At 36.7% G+C, this 19498-nt stretch overlaps 1 protein-coding gene across 3 annotated transcripts in view; it reads right to left on the minus strand.

Moving 5' to 3' along the window:
• SBF2 (SET binding factor 2) overlaps window positions 1-19498 on the minus strand; it is a 558284-nt gene that overhangs the window by 187488 nt on the left and 351298 nt on the right. For all 3 annotated transcript variants that reach the window (XM_057507357.1, XM_057507356.1, XM_057507359.1), the window contains one exon: window positions 11986-12190. In XM_057507357.1, the coding sequence (XP_057363340.1) occupies window positions 11986-12190 (205 nt within the window). The remainder of the gene's footprint in view (window positions 1-11985; window positions 12191-19498) is intronic.

Consider the following 19498-nt stretch of genomic DNA (forward strand, 5'->3'; position numbering starts at 1 on the left):
ATAACTCTTTTTTAAATGTTTGGAAGACCTGTGAAGCCACATGGTCCTGGGATTTTGTTTATTGGGAGTTTTTTTTTTTATTACTGATTCAGTTTCATTCCTAGTAATTGGTCTGTTCAATTTTTTTATTTCTTCCCAGTTCAGTCTTAGAAGACTGAGTGTTTCTAGGAATTATCCATTTCTCCTAAGTTTTCCAATGTGTTGGCATACAATTTTTTCATAATACTATTTATTTTCAATAATTGTTAAAAACTGAATAGTTAATGTACAATCTTTTGTTATTAGTTTTCAGTATACAACATAATGGTTCAACAATTACCCACATTATTAAACCCTCACCACAACCAATGTAGTCACCATCTGTCAATACAGAAATGTTACAGAACCAGTGACTATATTCTCCCTGCAGCACTTCCAACCCCATGACCAACTTACACTATGATTGAGATACTTGCACCCATTTGTGGCCCCCACCCAAGCCCTTCCACCATGGTAACCACCAGTCACTTCTCAGTGTCTAGGAGTCTACTGTTATTTTGTTCATTTTCTTAGACTTTGCTTTTATATTCCACAAATATGTGAAATCGTATGCTATTTGTGTTTCTCCACTTGGCTTATTTCACTTAGCGTATCTCTAGGTCCATCCATGTTCTTGCAAATGGCAGGATTTCATTTTTATGGCTGAATAACATTCCACTGTGTGTACATACCACATCATCTTTATCAATTCATTTACTGGTGGACACTTTGGTTGCTCCCATATCTTGATTACTGTAAATAATGTGGCAATAAATATAGGGGTGCGTATGTATGTCTTTTCAAATCAGGGATGATTTTTTTCTTCAGATAAATTTCTAGGAGTGGAATTACTGAGTCCAGTGGTATTTCTATTTTTAGTTCTTTGAGGAACCGCCATATTGCTTTCCACAATGGTTGTACCAATTTATATTACAACCAAAAGTGTAGGAGGGTTCCCATTTCTCCACAGCCTCTCCATCAACTGTTGTTTCTTGTGTTTTGGATGTTGGCCATCCTAACCGGTGTGAGGTGATAACTCATTGTGGTTTTAATTTGCATTTCCCCGATGATTAGTGATGCAGAGCATCTTTTCATGTGCGTGTTGGCCATTTGAATTTCTTCTTTGGAAAAGTATCTGTTCAGATCCTCCACCCATATTTCAATCAGATTATTTGCTTTTTGGGTGTTGAGGTGTGTGAGTTCTTTATATATTTTGGATGTTAATCCCTTATTGGATAAATAATTTATGAATATATTCTCCCATACTGTAGGATGCCTTTTTGTTCTGTTGATGGTGTCCTTTCCTGTACAGAAGATTTAAGCTGGACATAGCCCCACTTGTTCATTTTTGCTTTTGTTTCCCTTGCCTGAGATGTGTTCAGGAATAAGTTGCTCATGTTTATATTCAAGAGATTTCTGCCTATGTTTTCTTATGAGCATTTTATGGTTTCATGACTTACATTCAAGTCTTTGATCCATTTCGAGTTTACTTCTGTGTATGGAGCTAGACAATAATCCAGGTCCATTCTCTTACATGCAGTTGTCCATTTTTTCCAGCACTAGTTGTTCAAGAGGCTGTCTTTTCCCCATTGCATATTCATGGTTCCTTAATCTGATATTAATTGACCATATATGTGTGGGTTTATATCTAGGCTCTCTATTCTGTGCCATTGATCTATGGGTCTGTGCTTGTGCCAGTACCAAGTTGTTTTGATTCCTGTTGCTTTGTAGGAGAGCTTGAAGTTAGGGAGAATAATGCCCCCAGTTTTGTTCTTCTTCACGATTGCTTTGGCTATTCAAGGTCTTTTGTGGTTCCATATGAATTTTAGAACTATTCAAGTTTGTTGAAAAATACTATTGGAATTTTGATAAGGATTGCGTTGAATCTGTAGATTGCTTTGGGAAGGATGGCCATTTTGACAATATTAATTTTTCCTGTCCATTAGCACAGGATAGATTTCCATTTATTGGTGTCTTCTTTAATTTCTCTCATGACTATCTTTTAGTTTTCATAGTATAGGTCTTTCACCTCCTTGGTTAGGTTTATTCCTGGGTATTTTATTCTTTAGATACAATTGAAAATGGGTTTGTTTTCCTGGTTTCTCTTTCTGCTAGTTCATCTTTAGTATACAGGAATGCAATAGATTTCTGTGTATTAATTTTGTATCCTGCAACTTTGCTGAATTCAGTTGTTAATAGTTTTTTGGTGGAGTCTTTACAGTTTTCTATGTATAATATCATGTCATCTGCAAACAGGGACAGTTTAACTTCTTCCTTACCAGTGTGGGTGCCTTTTATCTCTTTGTGTTGTCTGATTGCTGTGGCTAGGACTTCCAGTACTATGCTGAATAAAAGTGGTGAGAGTGGGCATACTTATCTTGTTCCCTATATTAGAGGAAAAGCTTTCAGCTTTTTGCTGTTAAGTATGATGCTGGCTGTAGGTTTGTTGTATATGGCCTTTATTATTTTGAAGTACTTACCCTCTATACCCATTTTGTTGAGAGTTTTTATCATGAATGGATGTTGAATTTTGTTAAGTGCTTTTTAGCATCTATTAAGATGATAGTGTGATTTTTGTCCTTCTTTTGTTAATGTGCTGTATGATGTTGATTGATTTTCAAATATCGTATCATCCTTGCATCCCTGGAATAAATCCCACTTGATCATGATGGATGATCTTTTTGATGTATTTTTTAAATTCGGTTTGCTAATATTTGTTGAGTGTTTTTACATCTATGTTCATCAGGGATTTTGGGTTGTAATTTTCTTTTTATGTGGTGTCTTTGCCTTGTTTTGGTATTAGAGTGATCCTGGCCTCATAGAATGAATTTGGAAGTATTCCCTCTTCTACTTTTTGGAAATCTTGAAGAAGGATGGGTATTAGGTCTTCCCTAAATGTTTGATAAAATTCAGTGCTGAAGCCATCTGGTTCAGGGGTTTTGTTCTCAGGTAGCTTTTCGATTACGAATTCAATTTCATTGCTAGTAATTGGTCTGTTCAGATTTTCTGTTTCTTTCTGGGTCAGTCTTGGAAGGTTGTATTTTTCTACAAATTTGTCCATTTCTTCTAGGTTATCCAGTTTGTTAGCATTTAATTTTTCATGGTATTCTTGAATAATTCTTTGAATTTCTGTGGTGTTCATAGTGATTTTTCCTGTCTCATTTCTGATTCTGTTTACGTGTGTAGACTCTTTTATCTTGATAAGTCTCGCTACGGGTTTATCTACTTTGTTTATTTACTCAAAGAACCAGCTTCTGCTTTCATTGATTCTATTGTCTAATTATTCTCAATTTTATTTATTTGTTCTCTGATATTTATTATGTCCCTCCTTCTACTGATTTTGGGCCTCATTTGTTCTTCTTTTTCTAGTTTCATTAATTGTGAGTTTAGACTGTTCATTTGGGATTGTTCTTGTTTCTTGGGGTAAGCATGTATTGCAATATACTTCCTTCTTAGAACAGTCTTCTCTGCATCCCACAGATTTTTGGGGAGTTGAGTTGTTGTTTTCATTAGTCTTCATATATCGTTTCATCTGTTTTTATTTGGTCATTGACTGATTGACTATTTAGGAGCATGTTGTTAAGCCTCCATGTTTGTAGGTTTTTTTGTTTTCTTTCCATAATTTAATCCTAATTTCGTATGTTTGTGGTCTGAGAACCTGGTTGGTACAATTTCAATCCTTCTGAATTTACTGAGGTTCTTTTTGTGACCTAGGATGTGATGTGTTCTGGAAAATGTTCCATGTGCACTTGAAAAGAATGTGTAACCTCTTGATTTTTGATGGAGTGTTCTGTAGGTGTCTTTTAGGTCCATTTGTTCTAAGTGTTGTTCAGTGCCTCTGTCTCCTTACTTATTTTCTGCCTGGTTGATCTGTCTATCGATGTGAGTGGTGTGTTAAAGTCTCCTAAAATGAATGCATTGCAGTCTATTTCCCCCTTTAATTCTGTATTTGTTTTACATATTTAGGTGCTCCTATGTTGATTGTGTATATATTTATAATGGTAATATCCTCTTGTTGGACTGACCCCCTTAGCATTATGTAATGTCCTTCTTTGTCTCTTGTTACTTTGTTCTGAAATCTATTTTGTCTAAGTACTGATACTCCTTCTTTTTTCTCCCTATTCTTTGCATGAACCATATTTGTCTATTCCTTCACTTTTAATCTGTGTATGCCTTTGGGTTTGAAATGAGTCTCTTCTAGGCAGCATATTGATGGGTATTGTTGTTTTTTAAATCCATTCTGCCATTCTATATCTTTTGATTGGTGCATTCAGTCCATTTACATTTAAGGTGATTATTGATAGATACGTACTTATTGCCACTGTAGGTTTTAGATTTTTGGTTACCAAAGGTTCAAGGATAGCTTCCTTACCATCTAACAGTCTACCTTAAATCTCTGACTACTCTATTTCAAACAGAATCTAAAGGTTCTTTTTTTTTACCTCCTCTTCCTTTTCTTCCTCCTCCACACTTTATTTATTAGGCATCATACTCTTATCTTTAGGTGTATCCTTGACTAACTTTGTGAGTAGTTGATCTAATTTCATATTTGCTTAGTAATTAATTGGTCTACTACCTTTACTGTGGATTTATTTCTCTGGTGACAGCTATTTAGCTTTAGGAGCATTTCCATCCAGAGAAGTCTCTTTAAGAGATCTTGTAGAAATGGTTTAGTGGTCATGAATTCCCTCAATTTTTGCTTATCTGGACATTGTTTAATCTCTGCTTCAAATTTAAATGATAATCTTGCCAGGTAAAGGATTCTTGCTTGGAGGCCCTTCTGTTTCATTACATTAAATATATCATGCCACTCTCTTCTGGCCTGTAAGGTTTCTGCTGAGAAGTATGCTGATACCCTGATGGAGTTTCCTTTATAAGTGATATTTTTTTCTCTCTCTGTCTGCTTTCAATAACTCTCTCCTTGTCCTTGATCTTTGCCATTTTAATTATTATATGTATTGGTGTTGTCTTCCTAGGATTCCTTTTTTGGGGAGATCTCTGCACTTCCATGACCTGGGTGTCTATTTCCTTCCCTAGTTTGTTAAAGTTTTCAACAATTACCTCGTCAAAGAGACTTTCTACCCCTCTGTCTCTCTCTCTTCTTCTGATGCCCCTATAATGTGAATATTGTACCATTTGGAGTGGTCACACATGTCACTTATTATTCTTTCATTCCTAGAGGTCTTTTTTCCTCTCTGTTCCTCATGTTGTTTTCCTGTTCTCTAATTTCTATTTCATTTACCATGTCCTCTACATTATCTAATCTACTTTAAAATTTCTCCATTGTATGTTTCATTTCAGATACTGTATTCTTTAGCTCTGAGTGGCTCTTTTTCAAGATTTCTATCTCTTTGTTGAAGTCTTCCCTGAGATCTTGAATATTTTTCTGTAAATCTGTGAGCACATTTATGACTTTTATTTTTAAATCTTTACCAAGAAAATTGGTGATTTCAGTTTTACTAAGTCCTCTTTCTGGTGTTTTTTCTTGTATTTTTATTTGCACCAAATTACTTTGCCTCATTTCTTTTAGTGTTTACTTGGAATAATAGCTTTGTGTAGAAGGTGTCCTCTAATGCCCAGAAGCTCAATTTCCTGTGTGGGAGCCCCGGCCATTGGCATGTAGTGGGTGTGGCACCTTTCTGACCGTGTGGGTCATCTGCTGATCACCCAAGCAGGGAGAATATTCTCTGGAGCTGTTGTGGGTGTAGCCACCCTCCCTCTGGCCTGCCACAATGGCGGGAACCAGAGTCAAGTGGGACCAACACCTGCTGTGAGGAAAGAGCTCAGTTGGAAGGGGCTTCCTTCCTTCCTGGCTGTTACACCTGCCTCCACTGCCAGATCAGCTGGGCTGAGTGCAGAGACAGGGGCCTTGCTGCTACATCCCTGTAGCTGCACTGGGCGGAACTACCCTCCAGCTGGTCTGCTGCAATTGTGGGTGTGGCAGGTGAGTGGGACCAGAGCCTGCTAGGAGGAAGGAGCAGCAGGCTGTGCACCACAGGGTAGAGTCCTGGGGCTGCACTGCCAGCCAGGGGGATGGAGCATCTGAAGTTCCTGAGAGTTCCCAACCCCCAGGGCTGAGCAGTTCAGGAAGATGTTGTCCACCTGCCCTTTCTCCTGAGCAGAGAGCTCTGTGTATTCTTTGCCCTGCTAGCACCCTTCTGGCTGCTGGGAAGTCATTCAAACTGCCAGCTTTTCTTTTGTCTCAGGCGGTCCTGTAGTGCGTCCCTTTTCTCCAAAAGTGGTTGGAATCTCAGCTTCTCAGAGTGTTCCACCTGTCTTTGCTTTTCAGCTCCATTAATCTCCAGAGCACTATGTGATGTGGATTCATGTTCCTCTAGCAGATCTCCAGGGGCAGGTGTCCAGAGGTCCTGGGCTTCTACTCCCTCCCCTCTCCATTCCTCTTCCTTCCTCCTGTTTGTTGGGGTGGGAAGAGGGCTTGGGTCCAGCTGGATCGTGGTTTTGCCATTTTACCCTATTCTGTGAGGTCTTCTCTTCTTCCCAGATGTAGGTAGTCTGTTCTGCAGTCTTCAGGCTGCTTTCAGGATTAGTTGTATATGCTGTATTTTCATGTTTGATGTGATTTTTGGGAGGAGGTTTCTTGCCTTGCTTCTCACACCACCATTTTTTTCTGCCTTTTATCTCTTTATCTTGTCTGATTGCCGTGGCCATAATAATTCTCTTATAATCATCTGTATTTCTGTGGTGGCAGGTGTAACTTTTCTTTCATTTCTGATTTTGAGTTCTCTCCCTTTTCTTGATGAGTCTAGCTAAAGGTTTATCAAATTTGTTTATCTTTTCAAAGACCAGCTCTTAGTTTCAATCTTTCATATATATTTTTTTAGTTTTTAATTTCATTTATTTCCTTCTGATCTTTGTTATTTCCTTTCTTATACTAACTTTGGGCTTTGTTTGTTCTTTTTCTAGTTCATTTATGTGTCAGGTTAGACTGTTTGAGATATTTTTTGCTTCTTGAAGTAGGCCTGTACTGCTGTAAGCTTCCCTCTTAGGACTGCTTTTCCTGTGTGCCAAAGATTTTGAACCACTGCATTTCAATTTTCATTATTCTCCAAGTATTTTTTAATCTTCTTTGGTTTCTTTTACGACCCATTGGTTGTTCAGTAGCATGCTGTTTACTCTCCACGTGTCTGTGCTTTTTCAATTTTTTTCTTGTAACTGATTTCCAGTCATACTGTTGTGTCATTTCAAGTCTTTATTTGTTGAGACTTGCTTTGTGACCTAACAGGTGACATATTCTGGAGAAAGTTCCATTTACTCTTGAAAAGAATGTATATTTTACTGTTTTTGGATATAATGTTCTGTATATATCTGTTAATTCTATTTTCATTCAATTTCATTCAAATACACTGTTGCCTGATTGGTGTTCTGTATGGATGATCTATCCATTGATTAAGTGGGGTGATAGTCTCCTACTATTATTGTATTACTTTCAATCTCTCCCTTTTTGTCTCTTAGTACTTGCTATGTATATTTAGGTGCTCCTATGCTGGGTGCATAGATGTTTAAAACTGTTATTTCCTCTTGTTGGACTGATCCCTTTATCATTATGTAATGTCCTTCTTTGTGTCTTATTACAATTTTTGCTTTAAAGTCTATTTTTTGCTTTTTTGTCTGATGGAAGTATTGCTACCACAGCTTTTTTTTCATTGCCATTTGCATTGAATAACTTTTCCCATCCTTTCAGTTTCAGTTTGTGTCTTTAGATCTAAAGTGAGTCTCTTGTTTGTAGCAAATAGATGGGTCTTGTTTTTTTATCCTGTCACCTTATGTCTTTGATTGCAGCATTAGTCCATTTACCTTTAAAGTAATTACTGATAGGTATATAGATATTGCCATTTTATTAAATGTTTCCTGGTTGTTTTTCTCCTAGTGCAGATGGAATGCCCAATTCGAGGGGTTCCTGAGTAGATACTGATAGGGTCCATGCTGGCAGGGAGGCAGTGGGCCCAGGCGCAGTCTCCAGGAAAGCCCCTTCTCTGCAGCTACTGGCTTTATGCCTGTGATGCTGCAGCAGCCTAGGTGTACTCTCAAGGGGTGCCAACCACTGATTTGGCACCCACAGTGCAATCCTAGGTCCAGTTACAGTCCCCTGAGAAGCCACCCCCCCACAGCTACTGGCTCTGAGTCTGTAATGTAGCAGCAGCTTGGGCATGCGGCAATGACTGGCTCCAGAGAAGCCCCACCTCTGTAGCTAGTGGGCTGGTGTCTTAAGAGCAGTGGTGCCCTTGAGTGTGAGCTCTCTATGGTTTGATGATGGCAACTAGCTCTATGCGTTCTGGGCATCTGTGGCCCAAATGCCAATGCACTCCCTGGCTGATGCGTCTGGGTATGGGTGGGGGCTGGGAAGCCACCTAATGAGTCTGAAATTGGCATGTATCTCAATGTAGGGAAGAAGTGCAAAACATGGTATTTGCCAGATTTGTGATCCAGAATGAGTTCCCACTGTTCCTCCACCAAATGGCAGGTGCTTTAGTTCTATACATTGTTTTTTTCCCTTATAGTCTAGATGCACTTCAAAGCATGGCTTTTTAAATTTTCTGTGCCCCAGGGCAAGGAATCTGTGTCTAGGTCCCTCAGTGATATACCTCCCCTCTATGTGTTGCTGCTCTGGAGGTGGGTTTCCATCTCTCTGTCTCTCCTGCTTTTTTCTTTTTTTAAATCTTTTTATTCCTTGTTATGCAGGAGCTATATCAGTCCTCATTTCTTCCTCAAGATTAATTGCTCTATGTGTAGGTGTAAATTTAGTGTGAGGGTGGGAGGAGTTGGGCTCAAGCTCCCTCTATACTGCCACCCAGAAGTCCCTGTTTATAAACTTTAATTCTAAAATCTCTTTAGCAACATTTTAAATTTTCTTTAGGATGTGTCATTAAGAAACTCCCATTTTCTTATAATGAGTCTGTTTACCATTTGGGAATTATTTTCCTTTGGAGACAGTTCAATCCCAGAAGAAAATTCTTCACTTGGGGTTATTGATACTTCAGGGGTTGGCCAAATCCCCAGTTGTGACATTCTAACACTAGCTTTCTAACATTTGATAACAATTCTGACTTATGGGTACTTGACTTCCCAGGACTTCCTTTCTAAGGCTTTGGCTTTCAAATGCTAGTTCCAGCCAGTCATCATTACTCTGGCCACTCTGAGAAATAGTTGGAAAGTGACATTTTAAAATGTGAATGCCTCTTAAAGTGAGAGTAATTCTACACTCATATTAAATAGGCATCATGTAAAATGAAATATTCATATCTTTTAATTTTAGCACAAGGGAAATCCTGACTCTGATTAAACCAAATGAACCAGAAAGTTGGACAAAGGTCCCTGCATTCATTCATTCATTCATTCATTCATTCATTTATTCTGGTTTTACACGAAATACATGCAGGGCCAAATACTGAGTCATATGTACCTCTCATTGATTACAGGGAGACATTCTGCATGTACCTAAAGAAAGAATTTGCTGTAGATTGAAAATGAAAACAGTATAGTGATTATAGGGAGATAATTAAAATAATTAAGATAATTAAGGCTACAATTCAAGTAAATTAAATTTTAAGCAAACTCTTGATCTGTTCATATGGGTATTTAAAAAAATCATTCAGCTAGCTTATGAATATTAAAATTACATGATCCAATACTTCAAAAAATAACTACTTAATGTATATACTTTCTCTGTCCTCTTCTCTATGTGAAAGTATAATCAATACTTAAGTAAACGTAGTTAATTCTTAGGAAAAAAATGGCAAATTAACACTACTAAGTAAGTAATGACTAATACCAAATTACTATATTAGTATAATATAAATGTAAATAATACATAAATCATTAACATTACTACATAAATAATATATTATTATTCATTAATAATAAAATTACACTCCCAGGTGTGATGGAACAGTTTGCAGCAGATTAAAACTCTTACCAGGGACAATTATAAGAGTCATATAAAATGCAAAAACTATCTACTTAAATATATGAGAGCTACAGAAGCACAAGGATTAAAAGAGCTAAAATTCCAGATAAGGGAAAAGACTGGAGAGGTAAACTAACACACACATCCATTTATTCCCTAGGAGATTTGCCAATTTTGGGTGCAGACAAGAGGCTGAGAGTCTGGGCTTTATTCTGGTAAATGGCTAGGTTGACCAGCAATGGTTCTGATGAAAGCTGACCTGTCAAAAGTTAGTATGTGTTATAGTCCCTAAGTAATCCTCTAAAAGAATAATAAATGAATATATAAACAAGTTAATAGATACGTTATGGAATAAGAAAAATAGTTTATGAGTTTAAAAGAAGGCAAGAAAGAGGGAAAATGTAAAACAGGAGGGTCAAATAGAAAAAAATATAGTAAATTATATTAAAGACATTACTATATCAGTAATTATATAGATGAGCTAAATACAAGTAATATACTAAGATAAACTGATTAAAATCCCATCTCCACATTCTGTTTACAAGAGGCATACCTTAAATATAAGGACCCCAAAAGTTTGAAAATAAAAGGACAAACACTAAACAAAGGAAAGCTGGTATAGCTATAATAAACATCAAAGTACACTTTAAGGCAAGAAATATTGTTAGAGACAAAGAGGGGCATTTCATAATGATAAAGGATCAATCACCAGGATGCTATAATATTTATAAGTATATTTGTAGTCCATAAATCAACTATGAAATATATAAAGAAAAAACTGATAGAACTATAGATAGGAAATAGGCAATTCTACTATTATCGTAGGATATTTAACACCTTTCCCTCAGTAGCTGGAGAAAAAGAAGAGATAAAAATCAGCAAAGAATGACAACTAATAGAATGGAAAAAATATTTGCAAACTATATATCTGATATGGGACTTGCACACAGAATATATAGAGAACTCAAATGACTTAATAATAAAAGACAAATAAGTCAGTTTAAAAATGGGCAAAGCATCTGAATAGACATTTCTCCAGAGAAGATAAACATTCCCAATAAGCACATGATCTACATATACCACTGGTAGATGTGGAGAGATCACAAAACCCATACGTTGCTGATGGGACTATAAAATGGTGTAGCTGCTTTGGAAAACAGTCTGGTAGCTCCTTGAGACATTAAACACAGACTTAGACTGTATGACCCAACAGTACCACAGCTAGGTTACATATCTGATAGAATCTGAAACATATGTCCACACACAAATTTACACGAGTACTCTTAAAAGCATTATTAATAGTAGCCCAAAGAAGACAAAAATCCAAATATTCATCAACTCATGAATAGATAAGAAAATATGAATATATATATATATATGTATATATATATATATATATATATATATATATATATATATATATATATAATCTCTATATGATGGAATATTATCCAGCCATAAAAGCAATGGAGTTCTGATACATGCTACATGGGTGAACCTTGAAAAGATGCTAAATGAAAGAATCCAGTCACAAAAGATCACATATTATATAATTTCATTTATATGGAATGTCCAGAATAGGCAACTCTACAAAGACAGAAAGTAGATTACTGCCTAAACCTAGGGAAGGAGTGGTTTTGAAGGAAAATGGGAGTGACAGCTAATGGGTATGGGTATTTCTATTTGAGTTAATGAAATGTCCTGAAATTGATAGTGAAAATGGTTGTACAATTCTGTGCATACACTAAAAGGCACTGAATTGTACACTTTAAATGGGTGAACTATACAGTATGTAAGTTTTCTATTTATACTTTATCTCAATATAGGTGTTTTTTAAAAAGAAAAGATTCTTAGTGATAGCAGGTTAACAGTTACCCTTTGTGAGAGGTAGTAAATTTCAGGGTGTTGTTCTTGGGTGTAGATTATGCTCTTATTCTGGGTACATGAGTTTGTTCAATTTGTGAAAATTCGTCAAGCTGTACATTCCATGCCATTATCTTGATAAAATGTTTACTTTTAAAACAAACAAGATAAATACATACCAACAGGTGGGCCTGCTGGCACAACACATTTCTTTTCTACTCGTGAAGCAGGAGGTACATTCTGGTTCTTAGAAAGATTTTCCTGTATTAATTCCTGTACCCGGGTTTCATTTATCTTTGGGAAAGGAAGAATATGAACACGCAAGTGGGATCCTTCTGTTGGGCGTGGAACTTTCTGGAATGCCATATGAGAGTTTGGATTCTCCTGCAACATCAAACAGGTAAAATTAGTTTAAAGTTAAAATAACTATGGCATATTGTCAGTTAGTGGTGAATGGGAGCTGGAAGGGCACAAACTGAAATCAGACAGATGAGTGATTGTACATACAGATACATATTATAACATAGCACCAGAATCTTACTTCTTACATGCTCTATCAGCAGCATCTGATACAGCTGATTACTCTTCTTCCTCTTCTATGAATATTTTCTTTACTCAGTTTCTAGGTCTCTCTGCTACAACTCTATTTGCCATCTCCTCTAATCACTTAACTATGTGAATACCCCAGGGCTCAGACTTTGGGCCTCTTTTCTATTTATATTTACTTCCTTGGTCATTATTTTCAGTCTCATGTCTTTAAACCATAAAAACACCAATGATTCACAATTTTTATCTCCTATTGAGCTTTCGTCTGAATTCTATGCCCATATATTAAACTGCCAACACATAGTATTTCCATTTGGATTTAAAATAACATCTTAAATAATGTCCAAAATGGAGTACTTAATCTTCAAATCCTCCAATCAGCTTTCTACAGTGTTCCTCACTTCAGTAAATGGCATATCTATTTTCCAGTCACTAAGGTGAAAGGCTTAGAGTCATCTTTAATGCCTTTCTCTAACACTCAATTGTCCATTCCTCTGCAAAGCTTTTGGACTCTGCCTTTAAAATATGTTTATAAATTAACCACTTTTCAGTAACACCTTAGTTCAAGCCAACATCTCTCACATTACCACTGAACAACAGCTTCCTAACTGGTCTTCCTGCTTCCATTCTTGGTCCCATCCTCACTCTATTCATAATAGTGCAGACAGGGTGATCTAGTAAAAAGTATGTCAAATCATTGCCTAGCTACTCTGTTCATTTAAATAGCTCTTTATCTCACACAGAGTAAAATTCAAAGTTCCTAAAATAATTTACAAGGCCCCACAAGATCTGGCTTTTCTATATGACCATGTCCCACTACTTTCCCTTCCTTCATTCTGCAGCAGCCACATAGGCTTTTTTGTTCCTGTTTCATGGCCTTTGCACTTAACTGCTCTCTCTGCCTGGAATGCCTATCCTACCACCAATTTGAACAGTATCCTTTCTCCCTTCCTGCATTTCTTTGTTCAAATGCCACCTTTGTTAGCCACTCTATGTAAAATTATACCTTCCATTATATTTCCTATCTGCCTTATGATTATTTTCCTCTTTAGTACTTATCATCTCCCATACTATAAATTTTATTTAACTTTTTATTGTCTATCTTTCTCTCATTAAAATGAAGCTCCTTGGGGGTAGTCATTTCAGCTAATGAAAAAAAACATTTTTTGTCCCCTACTATATACCTACTGCATCTCAAAGCTGCCTGGCACATAGCAGGTACCTAAACTGCTTCCTACTGTATCCTAATTGAGTGGGACACAATGTATAACACATATTAGGATGGCAGTAATTGAATTAAATATGTCAGCTAATATTTTAATAGACCCTTACGGCTGGCATGGATTTTTATCCAGCTACCTAGTTAAGTAGGATTATATTTCAAATAACGCAGGCAGAGTAGACTCTATACTTTTAATAAAGTTCTCTAGGTAAGGCTGCTTTACAATATTAGACGAATTCTAGTATTCATTACCTTTGCAACCAGAAAATTCCTTTACCGACTGAACCTATATTATTTATATTGTACATTAAGCTCAATACTACCTTTTATATTCTCTGGACAGTTAAAACAGCCAACTGTCCTAATATACTAGAGTTGCCCTCCACAATTCCTTTTGTTATTTGGCCCAGACTCAGATAAAGGAAAAACTGGGCCATGGTAGATGGTACAGGTAGCATATCTCAGCAATACAACGGAAATAACACATTTTACGCATGTAAAGGCTTGGCTTCTCTGGTTTGCTACCTTCATTATGTGGAGCTGGATAAGTAACTTTGCCTAGGGTGTATAGTTATGCTTCTCTTACAAATTTCCTGAGAAGGTGAAATCAGATGTAAAACTTTTTCTTGTCAAAATAGCCCTCATACACACTTTAATCATCCCCTTTTATCACTAGCAAAAGCAGGGAAAAATAAATCTTATGCCAAGTCTTTATGATCACCACTTCCTAAACTATATGTTGAAAAAACTGTTTAAAATTATGCCTGGATTAACACCAACAAAACTGGTTTGTAGTTTCTGAAACTGCCCTTTTCAAGAAGTAGTATGTTTGTTGTTCCCTGCTTTTTAAGGCACAATATCTAAGATATCTAGTCTTCTCAAAAGTTATAAATACTAATTTTTAAAAACCTATTGGGCAGAAAATTTTTTCAGGCTAGGGAGGTAATTCATGTAGATTTTGAGGTCTGAATCACAGTCATTTAAAGTACATTCTTCACTACTTCTGATTCTATTTCTATTTATTTCCTCTATAATAAAAATTAAAATACATATGTTTTCCATGATGTAAGTAATATTCATTGTGACAAACTTTAAAACATGAAAAAAATGGAAGTAGAGAAGAAATATTTTCTGGTTACATTTCATCTGTTTCTCTTACTATGTTTTCTATCTCGTTCTAAAAATTACTTAAGGTGGTTTAGAAAAATAAGGATACACCTATTGCTTCTAGTCAAAGTCTTGGAATGTTAACAAGTTCATCCTAAACTTTACAAGAAAGAACAAAGATCCAAAAATAGCCAAGGCAATGCTGAAGAAAAGTGGAGAAGTCAACCTTTCTAGATATAAAAACTTACGTAAAACTCTAATAATTAATGTAGTATGGTGACTGGCATTAGTGGAAGCTTCAAAGGGCTAATGGAATAGAAGGGCCAGGAACAGGACTACATGTGAAAACATGAGAGACAGGTTTGCTCTCTACAATTCAGAGCAAAAGGTTAGACGGTTCATGAGAGAGGTAGTACAACAAAGTATTTTTAGTTCATGGTCTCTGATGGCAGACTGCAGGGTCAAATCTCCACCTGGCCATTTACTGGTCATGTGACGTGGTACAGTGTCAATTCACTTACCACCTGTGTGTTAGTTTCTGAATCTGTAATGAAGATAATACTACAGTGCCTACCTCATAAGGTTCTTATGAGGATATGAGTTGTTATAGGAAACTTGAATAAACCACACACACATATCCCCAGAATAAATGTATAAGCTGTTTTCTTAAGTTTCATTCATTTGAAAAAATTTATTCATTACATATTCTATGGCATGATACCATGCCTCTAAAATTAAACCATCTTTTTCTCCCAAGATTCCCACCATATCACCAGCTACTTGTATTTTAACAATAATAATAGTATTCAATAAGGGTTTAAATAGAAATCACTTATTAAAGATATTTTCATTAGTCATTAATAGTGTTTTCCTTCTCATAAGCAATTTGAAATATTGTAAACCAAATTCACACACAATTCAGAGTAACAAGCATTTAAAAAAATTGTTTTAAAACAAAGTTCAAAGTTAAGGCTATCCTGTAATTGCACAGATCTTCTATATAAAAATTCATATAATAGTTAAGGTTATTAAATTATAATATATTCAATCGCATTCATAAGATTAAAAAAAGGCTCACATCCAAAAATTTAGAATTTGGTTTTCTGTCTGCTGTGTCTGTACACTGCTGCCCTCTAATGGATAGTGTAGTAAAATAAAGGCCCGTTTTCGCCACTTTACACCCAACTTGGTCACATTAATGACTTTTGGAAGACAGCAGAAATGAGGGGAAGTTTAAGGCTCATTGAAATCTGCATACTCTATGAAACATCTGCTCTTACTTATAAGTCCAAATGCATTTGGACAAGTCCCTTGAAGATTACTGAGCTCATTAAAAACCATAGTCCAATTTTGTGGTTGAATCTCCTTGTTGAAACAAGGAAATCCGTTATTTTCCAATAGAACAAAGAAGCTGCCAAATTTTCATCTTTGACTGCTGAGAAATGCAAATATAAAGTAATGACCAGGGATTTAGACAACTAAACATTTATGGGGAATGTGGTAAAACTTTTATCCAAGACAACCAAAATGAGCTGCCCAAGAAAAGCTGGCAAAATGTATTATCGTTTAGAGGGAATTTTGAAGTTGGATAATGATTTTGAAGAAAAGGACTCTGTAATCCTGCTCTAAGAGTGTATGATAGCAATGGTAAGTACAATGATTTTCTCAGATTTGAAAAAAAAGACACATAAACCATCTGGTCTGGAAACGAATTTTTCTTTTTCTTTGGCGAGCTAAATGAGAATATGCCTAGGGCTTACAGAGAACAAGGCTGAGGAAGCACTTCACATAAAAGCAAAACAAACAAAACCAAACAACAAGCCCCAAAACCTACTGGAAATTCAAAGTGGGCAATAGTCATGTTGGGAAAAAAACTGCTTCCTACACACTAGCCTCAACAATGAATGAAAATTAATGCGACCTTCTTAAAAGTTACCAAGTTTTTGATATTAATTTAGTATTTAATAATTGTTTACTGTGCACCAATTATATTAGAGCAGTGTGGGATAGCAAGTTACACCAACCCTTTCAATACAGATGAAACCAATACTATCACTGGACCAAGTAGTTGAATACTGACAAAATATAACTGGACTTTTTATAGAGTTGCCTGGCTGTGAAAACAACATTGATGGAATAAAATATTGTCAATTTCCCATCCTTACAGGCCTTTCAATGATCACCCAACTGAATTAAAGTTTTATCCTTAATACAAAGAAATTTGATGTATTACTAATATCCAGTGGGCTGGCAGCCCTAATCCAGGATTTCTCAGCCCCAGGATTATTAACATTCTGGGCTAGGTAATTCTTTTGTGTTGCAGGGAGACAGTGTCTTGCACAAAGCAAGATGTTTCAAAGCATCCCTGGCTTCTACCTTCTAGATGCCAGTAGTACACCCTCTCTGGTTGTGACAACCAAAAATGTCTCCAGACAATGCCAAATTTCTGGGGGTGGGGTTGGGGTGCACGGCGGGGTTGTCCGTTGAGAACCACTGCTCTAATTCATGATTCTAGATGGAAGTTTCATATTCTAAGACAAATATTCTTTTCACAAGTACCAAGAGAGCAGAGAGACCTATACTCATGCTTACCTGCTGACATGCAAATTAAAACCATTAATAAGACACCACTGCACATCTATCAAAATGGCTAAAAACAAAATAAATCAAACAAACCTGCTGAGGATATCAAGTACTGGTGAAGATGTAGAACAAATGGCACTTTCATATATTGCTGGTGGGAAAGCAAAATGGTATAAACATTGGGAAAACAGCCTGGCAGTTTCTTACAAAGTTAACATTTTGGTACCAGATATCTCTGTGCCCTACTCTTAAATATTTACCCAAGAGAAGTGAAAATTTATGCTCACGTAAAGATTGGTACAGATGTTTAGGGTGGTTTTATTCATAATTGCCAAAATAATTGGTCAGCAGATAAATACAACTTTGGTACATCCACACAATGGAATACTACTGAACAATAAAAAGGAATAAACAAGTGATATATGCAGTGACATGGGTGAATCTGAAATGCATTATGCTAAGTGAAAGAAACCAAAATAAAAAAACTATACAATGGCATTACAGAAAAGCCAAAAACTACAGAGGAAAAAAATAGATAATTGTAAGAATGTGAGATAGTGGGAAGATGTGACAATAGGGAGCAGTAAGGAAATTTTTGGGGGGGATGTAGAAATGTTCTATGTCCTTATTATGCTGGTGGTGGTTGTATAACTTATACTTTATTTGTAAAAACCCATAGAACTATATATATATAGAAAAGTAAATTTTACTATGTGTAAATTATGTCACAATAAACCTGACTTAAAAATGAATAAATAAATCAGATAGGTTGGGGGAAGGAGTTTGAGTTTTATGCTTAGAGCTGGGGGCCTAAGTTAATCATAATAATCTAAAACAGTTATGTTAAACTTTTTAAGATGAAAGATGATCACAATATTTTACTTCCTATAATAATAGCAGTGACAAAAAATTCCTTTATTCATAGTTGGCAAAGACTAAATATATCATCTATGCATATTAAAGTAACCTGGCAGTGAAATTAACTATCAGCTATATATAAATATTTGTAACTATTAATAAATGTAAAGGGTATAGAACTTAGGTGATTTAGAATGCTATTCCTGGAGAGGGGATTAAAGATGGTGGCGTGAGAGGGGAGACAGAGGACAACTCCTAAAACCGTATATAATACAGAAATATAATTACTACAACTAATCCTGAAAGTGCAACAGGAAAGAAGGCTGTACCAGATGGCATACACCTGGAGAAAAGAACTGACTTCACAGAACAGGGTAATGTACTAAAGCTGTGACTCGGCGGGACCCAAGACCTTCCCCAACCTCAGCTCACCGGCTGGAGGAAGAGAAATGGAGCGGGTAGGGAGTGAAGGCCTGAGAGTGCTGAACATCTAGCTCTGGAGATCTGCTATGGGAGCAGAAACCTACATTGCATGGTGCTTTGGTGATTAGGGGGATTGGAAAGCTAAGACAGACAGAATACCTGGAGAGACTGAGATTCCAGCTGCTTATGTAAAACGGATCCATACCTGGATGCTCTGGGACAAAAGAAAGGCAGGCAGTCTGAGAGACTTCCTAACAGCAAGAGGGCTGCTAAAGGGGCATGGATTGCACAGAGCTTACTGCTCAGGAGAAAGGACAGGTAGACAAAATTGTCTGGGTGCACTCTGCCCAGCAAGTTGGGAACTTTCATGATCTTCAAACGCTCCAGCCCCCTGGCTGGCTACGCAGCTCCAAGGCCCTCCACCATGATATGCAGCATGCTGTGCCTTCCTCCCGGCCAGCCTGCACCTGGCTAGCAAACTGGCAGCCCCTGCCCTGGCATCACACCAGCAAAAGGGAAGCCCTGCCTACATCAGCTACAAACTCAAAGCACAGAGGCTTACACCTGCATGTTTGGCCCACTGGTTCTAGCAGTGGAGACGGGCATAGCAGCTGGGAAGTAGGAAACAGCTCTTTCCTCCCCCCAGGCACCAACACCATTCCCCCATGACCACCGACACTGCTCCAGGGGCTGAGCAGATCCAGAGACTGGGTGCCACATACGAGGAACCTGGTTCAAAGCAAAATTATTAATACACCAGACAAAGTCAAATGAAACTGATCTCACAAATGTTCCTGAAAGAGATTTAAAAATAAAAATCATAAACATGCTCATGGAGGTACAGAAAAATATTCAAGAACTCAGGAATGAATACCAGTCGGAGATACAATCATTACAGAACACAGCATCGAAACAAAACATACAATGGAAGGTTTCAAAAGCAGATTAGATAT

This window comes from Manis pentadactyla, chromosome 9 (genome assembly GCF_030020395.1).
Source record: "Manis pentadactyla isolate mManPen7 chromosome 9, mManPen7.hap1, whole genome shotgun sequence".
NCBI lineage: Eukaryota > Metazoa > Chordata > Mammalia > Pholidota > Manidae > Manis > Manis pentadactyla.